This window comes from Quercus robur, chromosome 3 (genome assembly GCF_932294415.1).
Source record: "Quercus robur chromosome 3, dhQueRobu3.1, whole genome shotgun sequence".
NCBI lineage: Eukaryota > Viridiplantae > Streptophyta > Magnoliopsida > Fagales > Fagaceae > Quercus > Quercus robur.
Genome location: NC_065536.1, coordinates 4,773,286 through 4,795,645, shown reverse-complemented (window position 1 = coordinate 4,795,645; position 22,360 = coordinate 4,773,286). Strand labels below are relative to the sequence as shown.

Sequence of the window (22,360 nt, the reverse complement as noted above, 5' to 3'; positions counted from 1 at the left end):
GCCGATCAAATCACAAATCAAGCCCAAACACCGAAACCACACACTGATCTCAACCTTGTGGCATCCTTGTTGCTGCGTGAGAGAGGCTGAGCGTGAGATGGAGTGGGTCGTTAAATGGGGCTAAAATCACATCCTTGTTGCCATGGCCGATGACAGTGGGACAAGCCATGGTGTGGTCACTGTGGTGGCTATGGGGTTTTGATTTTGAAGAGAGGAGAGAAGAATAACAGAGAGAAGGAAGATAGAGTAAAGAAAAGAAATAATGAGAGAGAGAGGAGAGAGAAAGTTGGTCGGATAAAAAGGATGAGAGAGACAATTAAAAAATAATTTTTAGAAATACAATTGTACTACAGTAGCATCTTATTAATAAGATGCTATTGTAGCACAATTGTAAAAAATTTTACAATTTCGAAGGTTTACAAGTCCAAATGCTGGGTGATTTTTGGCTCCGAATGGTAAAATCTATCAAGATATGAGATATGAAAAGTCAGCTACGAATGCTCTAATAAACATTTTTTTTTCCCTTTTAGAGCTATATTGAGCATGTGAAGCTAGCTGTTCACTATTTACCGTTTGCAAAAAAAAATTTAAATATACCATCACCATTATAGCTTTTTTTTTAGTATTTGAATTTTGTGGTGTTAAAATTGCATTTTAGCAATTTTAGCACCACCATTGTTGGTGCTCTAAATTTTTATCTAATAATTTGATCGAAAGGAAGAAAGCAAGTTCATTACGTCTTCAACATTTTTGTTTCTTGAAAAGGTACCTGGTCAAGCAAGAAATGGTTCTCTGTCTTCCCATTTTGCTGTCCATCTTTTTATTAAAAAGATTTGAGAGTTAAATTTAATTAAAACACACATCCTTTCAAATACTGAAGCTAGCTTAAGAATGATGCGGACCATGCTAACTTTGACAAGATCAACTAATGATAATTAAATTATTGTTCTTCTCAAAAAAAAAAAAAAAAAAAAAAATTTATTGTGCATGTGCCCACTTCTTTGAGTAAGAAAGGAGGACACGTTAGTCATTCTGGTTAGCTCTAAGGGTATTTACGTAAACTCAACTCGGCACGACCAATATAAAACTGTCCCTCTCTCTTCTCAGTTCTCAACAAAAATAAAACAAACAAATACTCTCTCTCTCTCTCTCTCGCGGGTTTTAGCACAGTTATCTCTTTCTCTCTCTTCAGGTTCGATCTCTATCTATCTGGTTTTCTTTCATCTGATTCTTGGGTTATTAGATTCATTTTGTTTTTCTTTGAACCTGCTATAATATATATATATATATATATATATGTTTTAACGTTAATATTGTTATTGCAGATCTGTGAAGTATCTATGAAAACCTTTGGTTTGAGTTTCTGAAACTATAGTTTCGGTCTCTTATGTTAGCTGGGATTTTAGTGTTTTCCTTATGATGGTATATAAGTATACTGGGATGAACTTGGGTTTTTCGGTATCTTAATTTAGAGGATTAAATCTTAGTTAATCAGTGACTTAATTATAATTATGTTTGATTGTTTTGTTTTGGGTTGTGTTTGTACATGATGATTTGTTTTTTATTTTTATATCTTGCTTCAAATCTTATAAATTTGTGAACATAACTTTGTACTTTAAATCGATTCAGATGTTATGATTTTGTACTATGAGATATTATATGATATATTGATTTATGGATCTCTGAATTTTAATGGAAATATGTTTTGATAATTCATCAAAGGTTTGCTTTAGGATACAGCTTAATTACGTGAACTTATAACTAATTAATTAATTAAAATTCCCTAATATGATTAGTGATGGCAATGGACTTTTTGATTTTTTTATCCTACCAAAGCTAAAAAGTCAATAAATAAGTAAAGCGTGACTTTCTAAGGATGCACGCATGTTGGGGATCAACGTATAAAATCGAATCAATTTTTATTCCTTATTCGGACCGACAACATGGGCAGAATTAATGTGAGACAATAATTATGATGTGGGGCCATTCAACACGTCAGCAAAAAAGGTAAATTGACAGGTTCTACGGTATTGAAAAGATTAAATAAATAAACAAATAGCTATTATAATTTAAAAAATTACTCAAATTGAATTCAACAGGGTGAATTAATCAAAATTATTTATGATTTAAAAAAAAAATTATCAATAAATTGGATCTTGGTAAAACGAGACCAATAGCTCTCAAAAGAGAAAAGTTTAGCTCAATATCAATGGGTCCTTATTTTTTATTAAGAAATTATGAAAAGAATATTTTATGAGATCATTAAACCCCTCGTGGTATGCAAGGACTAAATCATTGACTCTTATCATACTTTTTATATAATAAATAAATAAATAAATAAATATAAAAGAAGAAAAGAAAAACACTACTCTAGAAAAAATGGGATAAGATTCCTTTTTGAGTAAATAAATGTTTTCATAATAAAGTCAATAAGCATATTTGAAATCAATAATTTATGAAAAGCATACTTGAAGTCAATAAATGTTGTTGTAAAAGTACAATATAATTTTTTTTTTTAGTAATGTTATGTCCACAATAACTTACCGCTTATGATTTTTTATGAAAATATTCTAGATATAATATTTTTTTTTTAGGAGTATCATTTTTTGTGTTTTATTTTATACTCTATTAATCATAATTTGCTAGATGTCATTTTTTTTTTTTTTTTTAACAACTACTTTTTAAAAATTTTTCCGACAATTTTTTTGTTTCTTTTACAATTTTATCTCATTTTTTCAGCTTCATAAGTATCATTTGGTTTTTTTTTTTTTTTTTTTTTTTTTTTTTCTGACAATTTTTTTGTTTTTTATGTTTTTGCACCTTAACAAGCACATATCATTTCTCTATATATAAAACAAATGGAACCAACCGTAAAAGTAGGGGTTTGTTCCATAATTTTAATATCCTTTGACTCAATTCTTGGTATCGGCAATTCAATAGCATCTTCGATTCTTGCCTAACTTTCCTAAAAAAATAATAATAAATAAATTTTCATGCCGTCTAAAAGAAGACGCAGATAGTACTTGTAGTAGCTAGAATTTAGACTTAGACTAGCCGTACTGCTGACGCTTGCCCTCATGTGTTCATTAGGTGAGCTTAGAAATTAGAATCACTACTTTTTGTGAATTTTCATTATTTTCTTGAATGTCTTTGCTTATATTATATGCACCGTGAATATTTGATTATTTTATGAATCAATTATTCTTATTTCACTTTTTTTTTTTCTTATACTCAGCATTGCACAATATTTTGTGCATTAATAAGTCTTACTCTTTTATTTTTATGGCACAAAGAAACCTATTGATGTCCAAGTTGTTCTTAATTACAGAGGAAAATGTATTGGTCTGATCAGCAACGTCTTCAATGGTTGTCCCTCGTCCTCTTGGTTGTACTTGTCCCCCATCTTCTGTAAGTTTATTCAAAACCCTTCTCATCATTATTTTTTGTATGAACGAACGATTTTTGTTAAAACATGGACCAGAATACAACTCCAAACTCAACGTACAACTACAACAGACCAAACATAAAATACCCAAATTCTAAAACAAAAGAAATTAACAAGCTCATCGGTGCTAAGGAACTACAAGTCGCATCAGCTACAAACAAAGTTCTAATTGGTGGATTAAAAATTTTGCATCTTCAACATGTTATCCCCCATTGAAAGAACCTTATATTTCTGCAACCATAAGGTCTTTTAATCAAGCATAACTTCACAACCTTCCTTCAATCATAATTTCAATATAAGCAATCTTCCCTCTCTCTCATAATAAACTGTTTTCATTGCTGCATGGATCCATTGTGAAAGACAGCAGTAATATAGAAGCATAAACAATGATAAAATAGTTTATAAAGAAGAGAATAGCAAAATAGATATAGTCAAAATAGATTAAAACAGAGTATGGAACATAAAACTGAAACAAATAAAATCTTACTTGAAAATACTTCTGTCTTTGATTAAACTTGAAAACAAACTGTCTTTCTTACAAGCTTTGAAAATAAGAGCTGTCTGAAAAGTTACAAGATTACAAAGTAAAATCTGTAAAGGGTTACAAGATTGTCTGTCTGGAAAGGTAAGGTTACAAGCTTATCTGTCTGAAGGTAAAGCTATAAGATTACAAAAGAAAGTAAAGTACAAAAGGGAGAGTACAAAAGTCTTTCGGGGAAGGGAAAAGGAAAGCTAAAAGTCTTTCTGAGGATTGGACCTTGGAATGGACCTTTAAAATTTGAACTTGAAAATTTGAACCTAAAACTTGGACCTGTCTTCTGTCTTTGAAGTCTGTCTATTTAAAGATAAAGTGAACCATGGTAAGTCTTCAAAAGTAACCTGAGTTAAGTAAAGTGAACTCAAGTTATTCTGTCGGTAGAATCTTGAATAGTAAAAGTCTTTTCTGTCACGTGTCTGTCTCTTGTCTTCTTTTGTCTTTTCTGTCACGTGTCTGTCTTCTGTCTTCTTTTTGTCTTTTCTGTCACGGGTCTGTCTTCTGTATTCTGACATCTTATCTTTTGGCAATCTGTCTTCTGTCTTCTTTTGTCTTTTCTGTCTTTTGTCTTCTTTTTGTCTCCTTCTGTCACATGAGTCCTGTAGTTTGGAGAGGATAAAGGAGGATGGAGGATTTCATCTGTCTGTATCTGTCGGAAACTAATCTGGCGCAAGGAGATAGGGACCTGGCGCAGTGTCTACCTTGTCTGTTATTCTGTCTAACCATTTGAATACACTGTCATTTCTGACCCTGTATTCTGAAGGGATATTATCTCTATTGAGACGCCTTCATGCTTTAATTGAAATCTGTAATAAAGATTTCTATTTTTGGCAGGATTTGGTCTGAGATTTTAGCCTTAGAATGGCTATCTTGCTTGCTAGGCAATTGACCGTTAATTTTAAAATTAACTATTTGAAGGTTATTATGAAATGGTAGAATATATGATGAGAAAAGACAAGAATAAACTAAAAGTCATGAACCTATAGTACAAGACAAAAATCCTAGCAAAGAGATAGGAGATACGTAGGAACAAAAGAAGGACTTAGAATAGTCAATAAAAGTAGGGATTTTTTTTTTTTTTTTATATATATATATACGCATATATATACATGCTTAAGTATATATATACTTAAGTACTACTGCTACTGGGTAGAATAGTATTATCTACCATTGTAGGAATCTCATCATCATCTATCACTAAGTCTGCCATTGTAGGAATCTCATCATCACTCTTATCTTTTGAGATGGAAATTTCTCTCAATAAGTGTATATCTTTGGGGAATGGGGGTAGGAGGAACTTAAAGAAAACTTCTGTCTTTAAAATATTAGTACATATTCCATTATCTGTCGTGAAGAAAGGGTAGATTAAAGCCAAAAAAGGATTTCCTAATATAACTTTAGAGGACAACTTATCTGTCAAGAAAAAAGGTGTTCTGAACTTAATTCCATTATTATATATGTATGCCTTAGTTAGCTTATTACTTATTTTAAGTCTATCACCATTAGCCTGAGTCAATCTGTCTGTCGTTGATTCATAATACTTAGAGGGTATTAATCCTTCTTGTATGCAATTCATATCAGCACCTGAATCAACAAGGGCAATAACAGTTAATGAAAATTCTTTATGAATTACCAAAGTTATCTCTGTGTACCACTTTTGAAATATCATTCTGTCAATTATATTTAAAAATTCATCTTTATCATCTTTTTTATGAGAACTTTCACCAATGTAATTATGTCTGTCAAGAAGAGAGGAGTCTGTTAGAGGTTCATTACAATATTTAATTCTATCTTTTATGCTAATTACCTGTGCAGTTATCTGTTCAACCATGCCTTTTAATATGAAATTTTCTGATTTTAATTTTCTCAGTTCATTTTTTAGGTTATTAATGTCTATTTGTAGGTCTGCCACAGTTATGGGTTTATTGGGTTTAAATCTTTCAGTAATTTCAGTAAAATTATAAGTTGACTTATAATCTTTTAGATCTATTTCAAATCTATCAATTTCAGTTAAAGATTCTTTTAATTTAGATAAATAATCTTTTTTAGATTGTAGGTCTGGAAGTTTATCTATCAAATCCATTATTATGTCTTCTTGGTTTGTTAAGACACATATTTTTAATTTTCTTTTACAATAACAATTATCAGGATTGTTACAGTTACATAATTGAACATTTCTATCATGTGAAGAAACATCTGTAGAGGAGGAAGAAGTACTGTTAATATTATCTATCTGGTGAATTTCATTATCTGTTTCATCACTATCTGTCAGTTCCATTATACTTATTAATTTATCCTTTAATTTTCCTGATATATCAAGTTTATTTATCTGTCTTTGAAAGTTACAGTATCTGCTAGTGTGGCCTTTTTTTCCACATTTGAAGCAAGTAATGTCACTTTCCCTACGTCTATCATAATTCTTTCTTTTGGATTCTTCTTTCTTGTCTTTAGGCTTACTTTTATAATATCTTCTATTATTGTTCTTATATCTATCACTTCTGTCATCTTTCTTATATCTATCACTTCTGTCATCTTTCTTATCTTTTCTTCGTTTCCTAGAGGGAGCAATTAATGGATCAAAACCATATTGCTCACAAAAAGTTCCTAACTCTTTTTTAGCAAATCTTTTTTCTTTTTCTATCTGGTTTTTTAGTCTTAAATCATTACATAGCCATAAACCTGTTTTATTAATTGAAGATATTATGTCTCCATATGTTAGGCTAGGATAGTCTATAGTTCCGTCATTATTAACTATATCAAGTCTAACTTTCTGAGCAAAGAAATAGGGTAAACCAGCAATAAATTTTTCTTTCCAATAGGACTGTTGACAATCATTCCTACTTAAAACTTTTGAAATAAAAACATCTTTATACCATCTAAAATCTGAAAGTTGTGGACATCTTAAATTAATTAAAACATCTGAAGCTCTTTCTTTATATTGATTGGGATCACCAACAAAATTTTTGGTTATAGTAAAAATTAAAGTATTAACTGCATCTTGTGAAGGTTGTCTATCTGTCATTATAACACTTCCATCTGTTTCTCTTTTAACGGCTGTCAATATTCCATTTCTGTCATCATTATTTAAATAATGATCCCACCAGCCTTTCAACTGGCCAGTAAAACCAGTGACAATTAAATGAGCTATCTGATGATCCTGTTTTCCATGATTTTTATAAACATTAGTGAGCAAAGTCATTTCATGTAAAAGGTTTATTATTTCATATTCTGACATTCCATCAATATTCCATTCATAAATTAAGTCCGGCGAATAAGATGAATTAACATAAGTATGTCTTTCTTCAAATTGTAAATCAGGGGGAGTAGGTTTAGGATACCAATTCTTTCTGGGGTATAGATCGTCAATCTTTCCTTTTTTACGATCTTGTGATGAAGATGCTAAAGTTAATTTATTAATTTGTAATTTATCTGTAAATTGTGATTCCAAATTATTTATATCTGTCAAATTCAAATTATTTGTATCTGTCAAATCTGTCAATTGATTGTCTTCTGATTCTTCATCCTCTGAAGAGTCAGTTCTTCCTTTTAATGTTATAATATTCTTATTTTTTAATGGCTCCATATCCTTTGATGATTCTAATTTCATTAAGTCTAATTTTTATTTATCTCATTAAGTAAATTATCAGTTTTTTCTGCCATGGGTTTGTTTAAAGGTGCTCTAAGGTGAGGAGGTATCTCATGAGGGATAAATAAAGGGGTATTGGACGTGTTTTCTTTTTTTATGGAAGTAGAAGGGGGTATTAGTCTGTCTTCTATATCTTGTAGCTTTTGGCCAATAGTTTTTAGATAAGTATTGGTGTAATTGTTCTGTTGAATTATACTGTCTAGATTCTTATTATCATCACTTAGACTGGGTCTTTTAATAGGTGTAGCCAAAACTTGGACTCCACTATTTTGACTCAATATAATTGATTCAAATGGTGGATAAGTCTGATACACTTTCTCATGATTTTCTGTCTTTGTCCATGATAATATTTTCTCTATTACACTTATCTTTTTGTTATGATAGTCCAAAAAGTCAAAGAAACTAAAGTGTGTCTGTAAGTCTGTCATCATTTCAAAATACTTAGTTCTTAAATTGGTTCTTTCATGTTCATTATATTCTTCAAAAAATTGGTTCTTTCTGTCATTATTTTCAGGTTTTAAATAATCATATTTTAGTAGTTCTTTATCTAAAACAAATTCTTTAGATAACACATTAATTTGTCTATCATCTGTAAATCCTAATATATCTGTGTGGGTAGGAGAATCAGGTTGAGGTTGGGGCTGATAAAGAGGTTGGTGAACATTAAGGGTGGGTTGTGTGGTATCTGTCGGATAATAAGCTGTTTCTGTCTGAATAGGGGTTTTCTTAGTATTTATAGGGGGAAGGTGTATTACTGGAGGAAGATTCTGAGGAGGTAAAGGCCTGGAATCAGAGAAAGGTGTCCTAGAGGAAAAGGAGCTTCTAGGGGTAAACATCATTGGGGTCTTTCTGCCTGTAGAACTACTAGGTCTTATGAGACTATCAGTATGTCTGTCATTATTATTGAAAGAAATAATAACTGTACCATCTGTATTTTGGGCTATAAAATCTGGTTCAGTGTTTTCTATTTTTGGTGTGGGGGCAATAGTTTCAAGTTGCCATCTTTCAGGAAGGGTTATATCTTTCCACTGTATTTGTTGAGGTACCCGCAATCTAGTATTCCGGGTTGAGGCTTGCAAAAGGAGAGTCTGTCCTTTAGGGGAAGGGTCAACTATGGAGTCAGGGTCTAAAGTGGTTTTCATTAGTTTATAATAAATCCTATAAATAATAGCTAAAGGTTCTGAGCCTTCTTTCATGTAATAACCATTTGTTTTTACATTTAAAGTTAAAGCATCCATAATATTTCTGTCAGAAAGGCTTAAAGCAAAGTTAGGATAACAATTAAAATATACTGGTCCTTTATGTAAACTTGTTTCCATCATCCCAAGAAGTGAGTCATCAAATCTTAAATGTCTGTCATCTCTTAAGCAAAGTAAAACACTTGCATTTAAAGCTTCTCTTGTTAATGGTTTAACGGCTACTTGGACTAAGCCAACATGTAAAAATGCATATTTCTGTCTATGTCTGTCAATTGAATCTATTGAGAATAACTGAATTGTTTCATATTCATTAAATAAAGAGTAAGTTCTTTCAACAGTTTTTATGGTATAATCTGTCAAGAAAGATAATTTAGAAAAAGTAGTCTGTCTGTAGATTTTATCAGTTCTTTCAGTTGGTATATTCCATTTATTCCATTCTAATAAATTTCTGTCTATATCTCTCATGCTAAATTCTTCAGAATTAACTATCTTATCACTTTCCATGTTCAGATTAGTGTGTGCCTGACCTAAGTGTGTCTTAGCAACAGATGATGAGCGACTAAATATATTCATTTTATCTCTAAACAATTAATAATTACTGGCGGAACTATTACTAACCACTGGTATCCTTGCTATCGGGACCACCTCCTCGGGAAAACTCCATTGCGGGACCACCCAAACAACGCCTGTCCGTCGGCTACAACAAAGGGGCTGACCAACATTGACTACCCAGGAGTGAGCACAGCAGTAATATAGAAGCATAAACAATGATAAAATAGTTTATAAAGAAGAGAATAGCAAAATAGATATAGTCAAAATAGATTAAAACAGAGTATGGAACATAAAACTGAAACAAATAAAATCTTACTTGAAAATACTTCTGTCTTTGATTAAACTTGAAAACAAACTGTCTTTCTTACAAGCTTTGAAAATAAGAGCTGTCTGAAGAGTTACAAGATTACAAAGTAAAATCTGTAAAGGGTTACAAGATTGTCTGTCTGGAAAGGTAAGGTTACAAGCTTATCTGTCTGAAGGTAAAGCTATAAGATTACAAAAGAAAGTAAAGTACAAAAGGGAGAGTACAAAAGTCTTTCGGGGAAGGGAAAAGGAAAGCTAAAAGTCTTTCTGAGGATTGGACCTTGGAATGGACCTTTAAAATTTGAACTTGAAAATTTGAACCTAAAACTTGGACCTATCTTCTGTCTTCGGAGTCTGTCTATTTATAGATAAAGTGAACCATGGTAAGTCTTCAAAAGTAACCTGAGTTGAGTAAGGTGAACTCAAGTTAATCTGTCGGTAGAATCTTGAATAGTAAAAGTCTATCTGTCACGGGTCTGTCTTCTGTCTTCTTTTGTCTTTTTCTGTCACGAGTCTGTCTTCTGTCTTCTTTTGTCTTTTTCTGTCACGGGTCTGTCTTCTGTCTTCTTTTGTCTTTTTCTGTCACATGTCATAGGGGTCTTGGGAATCCTGGAATGCTTCAGGATGAGTTCTATAGTTTGGGGAAGAGGATTCCATTACTGTGTCATCTTCATCGTCTGATATTTGGGATGCAGCTTCAAGCAGTTGCTTTTTAAGCTGTCTTCTGTCTGAAACAGAGGCAAGCTGGCACTGAACTTGACTCTTTTCCAAAAAGAAATTAGAAGTTTCTGTTTGGGAGGAAGGGGTCTTTTTCTGTAATTCTTGGCAAATATGATCAAAATTAAACTTATTCCACCATTTTAATTTAAACTTTCTGGTGAGCATGGGAAAAGGATACTGAGGATGCTTTTCTATCTTGTATTCCCATCTGATGATCCATGGGAGATCTGGAAACCTGTAAAAGAACTGTAAAAGATGTGGGAAATCCCTAAGATGCATTATGTTAGGTTCTTTCTTGAAAGTTTCATAAGCCTTTAAAAGATCAGGGGGAAGAATCCTAGCTTCAGGGCCATAGGAATTCCACCAATCAATGAACCATCTTGGAATCATCATGTCTTTCTTTCTGTACATATCAAACCGGAAAAACCAAGTATGCCTGTTAATATTGTTTTGAAATAAAAGGAATCTATCCCAAGCTTCCATATAGTCATAATAATTATAAAACTGGGGCTCAAAAAGTACAGAAAAGTTCTTGGTGATCCAGGGTTGTGCTTTCCACTGAGAAGGGGTGAGAATCTGTTTTATAACAACTTTAGAATAACCAATTCTGTTTGGTTCCTGGGAACAAGGCATATGTGTAACTATAATTGAGTCTGTATCCACTAAAATATGCTCATAAAATGTTTGGGTCTTAAAAGTTTCTGTCTTAGGATGTTCCCATCCTGGGGGTATGAGCTGTCTGACTAGGGAGAAGGTGTCTTTCATGTGCTGGTATTCTGGTTCAATCCACAAAATAAAATTCCAAGAGTCTTTTGGGATTTCAACACTGTGATCTTCTTTTGGGATTTGGGTTTGGGTTTCTGGAGAGGTAGAGGATCTATATTTTGGTTGGTTGGAAGGAGAGGTCAAAGGAGGAAAAGAAGATGCAACTACATTAAATGGTTTCTTTAAAGGAGGGGTTGAGGAGGTTGAGGGTATGGCATAAGTCTGTTTGGATGTTGGATTGGGGCTAGGGGAGAGTGGTTGGAAAGGGTTTGGGCTACAGATTAATGGGGATCTGTCTAGAGATTTATTTGAAGAGAAAGTGGGTGAGGTGAAAGAGGGGCAAGGGAGGAATCTGCTAGGGGGAGGAGGAATTGGGGGAGCAGCATAAGACTGTCTGGTTCTGGGTTTTGGGGATTTGCTCTTATCTGCAGGGGAACTCATCTTCCCTGTAGAAATTCACGGGTCAGAAAATCAGGAATTGAATTAGTTTCTCCTTTAATATATTCAATGTCAAAGTCAAAAACACTTAAAATAGCCTGCCATCGAGCAAAACTCTGTTTGGAAACAAGATTTTGAACATCTTTCTGTAAAACTTCTTTAGCACTTTTACAATCAACTCTAATTAAAAACTTTTGATTAAAAAGATCATTTTGGAATTTTGAAATACATAGTATGATAGATAAAATCTCTTTCTTAATAGTGCTGTAATTCTGCTGAGTAGCTGACCAAGAGCCAGAATGGAATCTAACAATTTGTTCTTTAACAATTTGTTTTTTAGCATCAATTTTTGCTTCCTGTTTTAGGATCCCACCATATCCTATGTCAGAAGCATCTGTCTCAACAATTTTAAAAGTATTAGGAGAGGGAATAACAATACAAGGAAGTTGCTTAACATATTTTTTAATCTGTCTGACTATCATAGTATGTCTGTCTGTCCAAGGTGGAGGATTCTTTTCTAATCTTTTATACAAGGGTCTGCATATTTTTCTTAATCCTTGAAAATAATCTGAAACATAATTTAAACTGCCGAGAAATCTCTGTAATTGATTTTTATCTTTTATCTCATCTGGGAATTTATCTGCAAATTGAATAGCTCTGTCAATAGGGCTTAAAGTTCCCTTATAAATATTATGGCCTAAAAATCGAATTTTATCTTGAAAAAGACTTATTTTAGAGGCTGAAACAACTAAACCATTTTGTTTGATTACTCTAACAAATATATCTAAATGTTTCCAATGGTCCTCTATTGTTTTAGAAAAGATTAAAACATCATCTATATAAACAATGGAAAAATCTGTGAAAGGTGTAAATATGTCATTCATTATATTTTGAAATTCACTGGGTGCATTTTTCAAACCAAAAGGCATAACATTCCATTCATAATGACCAAAAGGAATTGTAAAAGCAGTTTTGTATCTATCTGTCTCATCTATCTGTATCTGCCAAAATCCACTTTTCATGTCAAATTTAGAAAATATAGTTGCTTCATGAAGTCTGTCAAGAAGATCTTTCTTATTGGGAATAGGATATCTTATCCATTGTAATGCTTTATTTAAAGGTTTATAATTTATAACTAATCTTGGAACTCCTCGCTCCAATTCTGCCTGTTTATTAACATAAAAAGCAGCACAACTCCAAGGAGACTTGCTTTTTCTGATTAATCCTTTAGTTAAAAGGTCTTCAATTTCTTTCTTACAATGTTCTAATAATTCATTATTCATTTGTATTGGCCTAGCTTTAGTGGGTATCTGTCTTTCATTAAAATCTTTCTCATAAGGTAACTGTACTATATGTCGATGTCTGTGCCAAAAGGCAGTAGGTAGATTAGAACAAATATCTGTCTCAATCTGTCGTCTAAATGAATTTATTTTAATATTTAATATGGGGTCAGTTAATTGATCAGTTATCCTTTTATATTTTATTTCTGTCTTTAAAGATTCCAAATGTCTATTCTTTCTGTCAATTCTTTTTCTATCAATTTCTTTTACTATGGTATTAAGTGAATAAATATCTTTTGGAATTGGTGGTAAAATAAATTTAAAAAGGATATCTTTCCCTAGCACATTGGTTCTGATACCTTCTTCTGTCGTTAAAAAGGGGTAAAGTAAAGTCATAAAGGGGTTTCCTAGAATGATTTTAGAAGAAAGGTCTTTAATTAAAACAAAAACTGTTTCAAAGCAAACTCCATCATTACATATGTGAGCACTAGGTATTTTATAATTAATTATTAATTTTTCTCCATTAGCTTGAGCTAGCCTTTCAGATGATTTTTCATAATACTTTAAAGGTATTAATCCTTCTTGTATACAGTTCATGTCAGCACCTGAATCTATCAAAGCAATTTCTGTCAAAGAAAACTCTTTATTAATTACCAAAGTAATTTCTGTATGCCATTTTTGGAAAATCATTCTGTCAATTAATCTTAAGAAATTCTGTCTATTGCCATCATCTTCAAATTTTCTATCTGTGGGATTAGAAAATTCTTTTAAGTTTATCAATTCTGCAATATTTCGCTCATTTATGTCTGTGGATTTTTCTTCCTTAATTTCTTTAATTTCCTTTTTTACGATTTTCGCTTCTGTCATTAAGTCTTGTAGATTTATTTCTTTCATTTTCATTTTTATCTTTTCTTTCTTGTCTTTTTCTTCCTTTCTATAATCCGTAACATGGTGTCCATATTTTTTACATTTATGACAAATAGTATTACTAACATGTCTGTCAGTTTTCGTATTATCTGATAACTCAGTAGTATTTAAAACTGTTATATCTCTATTTCTGTCTGTCTGTAAGGGTGTATTTAAAATTTTCATTTTTTTAGTTAATTCTGTCAAATTATCATTTTGGGTTTCTATTATAGATCTTTGAATTAATTTTAGTCTTTCATTTACCATTTCTTTTAAACTATTACATTTTTTGTTTTTTACTTCCACTTTTACTATACTATCATTATTTTCTTTTAGATTACCATTATCATTTTTCCTATCTTTGTAGACTTTGACTTTTTCTTTTTCATGTCTCATCTTTTCTATTTCTATCTTCCTACGTAGGGATTCTTTGCTACTATTTGTTTTTGGTTTTTGCATGTCCTTTACTTTCCCTACACCTTTACTATTTTGTCTTTCATGTAAGTCTTTCAAACTATCATCATAATTTTTAGGACTATCATCTTTCTTTAGATTGTTTATATCTAATCCTTTATGTAGAGTTCCATTTTTTAATTCACTATTCTGTCTTTCAAACATTTCTTTCGTTCTGTCTTGTACTATAGTATTAGTCTTTTCATCTTTTAACTTCTGACTTAGAGATTCTTTAAGGGAGTTATTTTCTTTACTGTTTTGTCTTTCTATGTTTTCTATCATTTCTTTTACTATGCCTTTCCTTATCTTACTTCTTTCTTTATCTTCATTTATTATATCTCTGACACTTTCTATAGTATCTTTTATACGTGTTGCTTTTTCCTTAATAGGGCTAATTTCTGTATCAGCTCTTCTGTCAGTTGTTTTTAACATCTGTAAATTCTTAGTACTATTTATATGCCAATTATCTGTCATAGTTTCTGTAAAAGATGATCTTAGATTGGGTTCAAATTCTATTTCTTTTTTATAATGTAAATTTAAAGCTTTCATTCTTTCATAGAGGTCCAAAAAACTATCATTTTTCTTTTCAACTTTAGTATATATAGTAGATCTGTCAATATTTTCCAAGGACTCCAATTTTCTATTAATTCTGTCTAAAAAACTATTATTGTGTTTATTAGTCTGTCGGTTGATTTTATCTCCTGTTAAATTACTCCAATTATTTGTGTTACTATTATAATTATAATTATCCATTTCACTGTCAGAATCAGAATCAATTTCATAATCCATATCACTATTTGACCGATTATCATCTATATCTTTCATGCTATAACCTTCATCATAATCTATATCATCATAGTCCATGTTTCAATTAGTGTGTGCCTAGCCTAAGTGTGAACAAGCAAACAGATGATGAGCTGATAAATGTATTTATTCTCTTTCTAAGCAATTAATAATTACTGGCGGAACTATTACTAACCACTGGTATCCTTGCTATCGGGACCACCTCCTCGGGAAAACTCCATTGCGGAACCACCCAAACAACGCCTGTCCGTCGGCTACAACAAAGGGGCTGACCAACGCGAAACTATGGTTTGCCAACGAGTCTGTAGGCTGACCAACGCTAACAAGGAGCAAGTAGTGGCTAAAGTAGTAATATAGGTTCCTAGTAACTTCTTAATTGCAAAGAAATAAAACTCATACACCTACCATCCAGGCTCTGATACCATTGACTACCCAGGAGTGAGCACAGCAGTAATATAGAAGCATAAACAATGATAAAATAGTTTATAAAGAAGAGAATAGCAAAATAGATATAGTCAAAATAGATTAAAACAGAGTATGGAACATAAAACTGAAACAAATAAAATCTTACTTGAAAATACTTCTGTCTTTGATTAAACTTGAAAACAAACTGTCTTTCTTACAAGCTTTGAAAATAAGAGCTGTCTGAAGAGTTACAAGATTACAAAGTAAAATCTGTAAAGGGTTACAAGATTGTCTGTCTGGAAAGGTAAGGTTACAAGCTTATCTGTCTGAAGGTAAAGCTATAAGATTACAAAAGAAAGTAAAGTACAAAAGGGAGAGTACAAAAGTCTTTCGGGGAAGGGAAAAGGAAAGCTAAAAGTCTTTCTGAGGATTGGACCTTGGAATGGACCTTTAAAATTTGAACTTGAAAATTTGAACCTATCTTCTGTCTTCGGAGTCTGTCTATTTATAGATAAAGTGAACCATGATAAGTCTTCAAAAGTAACCTGAGTTGAGTAAAGTGAACTCAAGTTAATCTGTCAGTAGAATCTTGAATAGTAAAAGTCTGACAATCTGTCTGTCTGTGCCTTTTGTCTTTTCTGTCACGGGTCTGTCTTCTATCTTCTTTTGTCTTTTCTGTCACGGGTCTGTCTTCTGTCAAAAATGTCTTTCTGGTTCTGTCTGGACTGTAATGGATCTGTCTGGAAGCTATCCACGTATGTCGGTGAATAGTGGTCTGTCGTCAATGAATAGTGATCTGTCGTCGATGAATAGTAATCTGTCGTCGCTGTCTGTCGGAAGAGCATTCTGTCTGTCTGTGCCTTTTGTCTATCAATCTGTATCTGCGTAGTTATCATAATCTAGCAGATCAGAGTTGTCCTCATCATGCTCGTGGTACACTCCATAACTATTACATAGGGCACAATATGAAATAAGACGGTAAATAGGACCACGATCCTTTGCTGTCATTAATCTGGGATCTTTAACAATCTTTCTTTGCCCAATGAGCTTTCTTGCTGAAGGTCTCGGACCATATACAGCTATCCTGTTGGTGTAGCCATATAAGTGGAAGCCTTCTCTGTCTAATTCTTTCTGTACATCATTAATCTTGTTACTCATGAAATTAGACCATTCTTGAGCCAGAGTACCTGGATCATCAAGTGATAAATAAGTATCTCCTGTATACCAATTATGTTCAGGGATACAACCCCAATCATGGATAAGAACTAAAATATGGGCTGATTGAACATCCATATAACAGCTATTATTCCAGGCTGGAAGAGTACTCCAGATTAATAATTTCATATAGTTAAGTCCTCCAATCTGTATGGCTGCTTCTCGGATGACATTAGGAAATAAACTGATCTGATCTGCAGAAGTTATGGTTAATTTGCTGATAAACCCAGCTTCTAGCATTTCAGATAACCAAAAAGGATCACAAATTACTGGATCTTCTGTCTCTGTATTGATAAGAAATCCCGGGTAAGGATTGTATCTGTCTCCTAGTCCTTCATAAACTCTGTCTGTGTTTCCAAAACTTTCATACCATGTACCTTTATGAGATAGCCATGTATCTTCTGTCATTTCTTCTGTCCTGATAATTGCTGTAGAAACTAATACTGTGAAAAGATGAATCCATCTGTCATAAGAACTTGTTAGGGCTTTATGAGTCAATATTTTCTGTTGAATTTCAGGAAGTAAAGCTGTGATGGCAAGTCTCGTATTTTGCTGAATCTTAGGGTGGAGCTTTGAAAAGCTTGTTCCCATAAGATAGTGTTTTAGAGACTGTGATTCTGTCATTGTGGAGCTTGAATCTCCATCCTCCTTGCCAAGGAGTTGACAACTAAGTGCTTCAATAACTGCACTAGTGTTGACAAGATGTAATTCCAAAGCCTGAAGGGTTATTTGGAATAAGGGTTTCTGTCTGAGGGTAAAGGCTGCCTGTAAATTATCAAGAAGTAGTTTAATATGAAAAGGAAGGTCTGTAAATTCTCCGTCTTGAAACATAAGATCTCTGTCGGGCACTTTTTGCAGAATTACACTTTTATCACCACATGAATACATTGCCTCTGCTAGCAGTGTATCCTGAAGGGATATTGTCTCTGTCGAGACGCCTTCATGCATATCCGAAATTTGTACTGAAGGTTTTCGGGTACCTTTGGGTTGCACCGCTGGTGCCTTGCCCTTGTCTTTCTGAGAAAATCTTTTACTCATGGTAGTCTGCAATTGGGTTTTTGGAAAAGGATTATATTTGGAACAAATAAAAATTTCTTTTGAAATTCTTCTGTCAATGTCTTTTTGTGAAATTCTTTTGAAATATTTTATAAGAAAAACAAGAAAAGCATTTATAAAACAAACTTTTCTTTGTATACTTTTGTGCTCTTGCTGAGTAGCAATAATATTAGAAGAGTCATGATGGAATCTGTCAAGGTAAGTGAGATTCAGAATATTTCTTAAATCTAGTATGATTCTATCTTCGTAAAGTCTTTCATTAATAGGAGAATCTGTCAAGGGATTATAATTAATTCTACTTGTTGGGAAATTAAATCTGTCATTAGTCAAGAAATTACCATAATTAATGTTTTCTTTAATGATTAATAAAAGAGAGTCTGTCAAAGCTTCTTTTATTAAAATATTTAAATATGCTATAAAGACTGTGATTCTGTCATTTAGTGCTTCTATCAATCTATCAGTATGTCTGTTATTAAAAGAAATAATAATTGTACCATCTATATTTTGTGTGGGGGTAATAGTCTCAAATTGCCATCTGTCAGTCCATATACTATTAGTCCATGCATATTGATTACAAAAGATTGTATTCATTTTTCCGTCTTCTATAAATTCTTCTGTAGATTGGACTTTATGTAAGAAAAGAGAACAAAAACAAGGAGAATAAAAACATATCTCTGTCTTTCTGTCTTGTCTATATTCCTTTTTGTCATTTTCTGTTAATTGATTAACAAGTAGCATTTCTATCTTTAAAGATGACAAACTTCTTTTAGTTCTATAGATTCCTCTATCGTTGATATCTGATAAAATAGTAACCTTTTTGGAAGAGTGTATTTCTGTCAAGACAAGTGGTAAAATCAATTTAAAGAGTATATCTTTTTTCCATATATTAGTTTTAATTCCTTTATCTGTCACTAAAAAGGGATAAATTAAATTCATAAAAGGAGTTGCTAAAATAATTTTAAAAGGAAAGTCTTTAATTAAAACAAAGGCTGTCTTAAAATATATTCTATCATGGCATATATGAACATTAGGTATTTTATAATTAATTATTAGTCTTTCTCCATTGGCCTGAATTAATCTTTCAGATGATTTTTTATAATACTTTAAGGGTATTAATTTTTCTTGTATATAATAATTCAAGGAAAACTCTAAAGTAAAATCTGTATGCCATTTTTTGAAAATTACTCTGTCAATTATACTTAAGAAATTCTGTCTATCAAATTTATTATTATTAATAACTTCTTTATCTGTAGAAGGATCAAAGGGGTCTATCATGGAATTAAAAAATTCTTTTATTATTTCTACAATATTATGATGTTCATTTATGTCTGTCAGGTTTTCTTCTTTAATTTCTTTAATTTCCTTTTTTACCATTTCTTTCTCGTCTTTTTCTTCCTTTCTACAATCCGTAATATGATGACCATATTTCCTGCACTTAATGCAAGCAATAGGTATTTCTATAGTGTCTTTCAATTTTAATAAATATTCTTTCTTGTCTTTATAATGATTTGGTAGATTTTCTATCAGGTTTATTATTACGTCTTTTTGTTTTCTTTTTCTCTTATTAATTTTAAGTGGGTTGGTTGATTTTAACTCTTTCTTCATTTGATCTATCTCTTTTTGTTTAACATTAAATATTTCCATCAATTCTTTTAAAATATCTTTTCCAAATTCTAATTTACTAATTTGTTTAGTAATTCTATTATGTCTGTCACATTGTTTTTTAGTATGTCCATATCTTTTGCATTTATGACAAATATTACTATTAACATGTCTGTCAGCTTTCTCATTATCTGATGACTCTGTAGTATTTAAAACTGTTATGTCTTTTAATCTGTCTGTTTCTATTGGTAAACTTAAAAGTTCTATCTTTTTAGCCAATTCTATTAAACTGTGGTTTTCAGTTCTGTCAATTGTTTTAAGTCTCTCATCAATTTCTTCTTTAAAACTATTACTCTTTCTATCTTTTACTTCCATTTTTACTTTTACTACACTATCACTATTTGCTTTTTCTTTTAAATTATCATTATTATTTTTCCTACCATTGTTGACTATTTCTCTTTCATGTTTTATCTTTTCTTCTACTTCTATCTCTTTTGTATCTAAATTCCTACGTACCATTTCATTGTTTTGTCTTTCATATAATTCTTTCAAGCTATCATTATATCTAGGGCTATCATCTTTTCCTATTTCTTTTTCTATCTTTCTACGTATAACACCTTCATCTTTATGTCTTTCAATTCTTCTTCTATCATTTGTCTCTATTAGGCTTCTTTGTCCTTTTATCACTTTCCCTACATCTTCACTATTCTGTCTTTCAAACATTTCTTTCGTCTCTTTTACCATTCCTTTTTTTATTATTTCTTTCTCATTATCTATCAACTTCTCATGTAGAGATTCTTTCTTGTCTATCTTTAATAGGTTCTTTTCTCTATCTGTGTCTAGTACCAAACTAGAAATTTCTTTTAGTCTGTCATTTTCTATAGTACTTTTATCTTTTATACGTGTTGCTCTTTCCTTAATAGGGCCAATTTCTAATCTGTCAGTTGCTTTTAATGTTTGTAAATTCTTATCTACAACTTCTTTTGAATTACTATTTATAAACCAATTATCTGTCATAGTTTCTGTAAAAGATGATCTTAGATGGGGTTCAAATTCTATTTCTTTTTTATAATGTAAATTTAAAGCTTTCATTCTTTCATAGAGGTCCAAAAAACTATCATTTTTCTTTTCAACTTTAGTATATATAGTAGATCTGTCAATATTTTCCAAGGACTCCAATTTTCTATTAATTCTGTCTAAAAAACTATTATTGTGTTTATTAGTCTGTCGGTTGATTTTATCTCCTGTTAAATTACTCCAATTATTTGTGTTACTATTATAATTATAATTATCCATTTCACTGTCAGAATCAGAATCAATTTCATAATCCAAATCACTATTAGACCAATTATCATCTATATCTTTCATGCTATAACCTTCATCATAATCTATATCATCATAGTCCATGTTTCAATTAGTGTGTGCCTAGCCTAAGTGTGAACAAGCAAACAGATGATGAGCTGATAAATGTATTTATTCTCTTTCTAAACAATTAATAATTACTGGCGGAACTATTACTAACCACTGGTATCCTTGCTATCGGGACCACCTCCTCGGGAAAACTCCATTGCGGGACCACCCAAACAACGCCTGTCCGTCGGCTACAACAAAGGGGCTGACCAACGCGAAACTATGGTTTGCCAACGAGTTTGTAGGCTGACCAACGCTAACAAGGAGCAAGTAGTGGCTAAAGTAGTAATATAAGTTCCTAGTAACTTCTTAATTGCAAAGAAATAAAACTCATACACCTACCATCCATGGCTCTGATACCATTGACTACCCAGGAGTGAGCACAGCAGTAATATAGAAGCATAAACAATGATAAAATAGTTTATAAAGAAGAGAATAGCAAAATAGATATAGTCAAAATAGATTAAAACAAAGTATGGAACATAAAACTGAAACAAATAAAATCTTACTTGAAAATACTTCTGTCTTTGATTAAACTTGAAAACAAACTGTCTTTCTTACAAGCTTTGAAAATAAGAGCTGTCTGAAGAGTTACAAGATTACAAAGTAAAATCTGTAAAGGGTTACAAGATTGTCTGTCTGGAAAGGTAAGGTTACAAGCTTATCTGTCTGAAGGTAAAGCTATAAGATTACAAAAGAAAGTAAAGTACAAAAGGGAGAGTACAAAAGTCTTTCGGGGAAGGGAAAAGGAAAGCTAAAAGTCTTTCTGAGGATTGGACCTTGGAATGGACCTTTAAAATTTGAACTTGAAAATTTGAACCTAAAACTTGGACCTGTCTTCTGTCTTCGAAGTCTGTCTATTTAAAGATAAAGTGAACCATGGTAAGTCTTCAAAAGTAACCTGAGTTAAGTAAAGTGAACTCAAGTTATTCTGTCGGTAGAATCTTGAATAGTAAAAGTCTTTTCTGTCACGTGTCTGTCTCTTGTCTTCTTTTGTCTTTTCTGTCACGTGTCTGTCTTCTGTCTTCTTTTTGTCTTTTCTGTCACGGGTCTGTCTTCTGTATTCTGACATCTTATCTTTTGGCAATCTGTCTTCTGTCTTCTTTTGTCTTTTCTGTCTCTTGTCTTCTTTTTGTCTCCTTCTGTCACATGAGTCCTGTAGTTTGGAGAGGATAAAGGAGGATGGAGGATTTCATCTGTCTGTATCTGTCGGAAACTAATCTGGCGCAAGGAGATAGGGACCTGGTGCAGTGTCTACCTTGTCTGTTATTCTGTCTAACCATTTGAATACACTGTCATTTCTGACCCTGTATTCTGAAGGGATATTATCTCTATTGAGACGCCTTCATGCTTTAATTGAAATCTGTAATAAAGATTTCTATTTTTGGCAGGATTTGGTCTGAGATTTTAGCCTTAGAATGGCTATCTTGCTTGCTAGGCAATTGACCGTTAATTTTAAAATTAACTATTTGAAGGTTATTATGAAATGGTAGAATATATGATGAGAAAAGACAAGAATAAACTAAAAGTCATGAACCTATAGTACAAGACAAAAATCCTAGCAAAGAGATAGGAGATACGTAGGAACAAAAGAAGGACTTAGAATAGTCAATAAAAGTAGGG

At 32.0% G+C, this 22,360-nt stretch overlaps 1 protein-coding gene across 2 annotated transcripts in view; it reads left to right on the top strand.

Moving 5' to 3' along the window:
* The first annotated feature begins 1,122 nt into the window (after positions 1 to 1,122).
* LOC126716780 (uncharacterized) overlaps positions 1,123 to 22,360 on the top strand; it is a 34,609-nt gene continuing 13,371 nt past the window's right edge. The window contains exons 1-2 of one of the 2 annotated variants that reach the window (XM_050417763.1): positions 1,123 to 1,192; positions 3,329 to 3,408. In XM_050417763.1, coding sequence (XP_050273720.1) covers positions 3,335 to 3,408 — 74 coding nt within the window. In that variant the 5' untranslated portion in view covers positions 1,123 to 1,192; positions 3,329 to 3,334. Of the gene's footprint in view, positions 1,193 to 3,293; positions 3,409 to 22,360 lie in introns of both variants that reach the window. The other variant, XM_050417762.1, reaches the window with a different exon arrangement.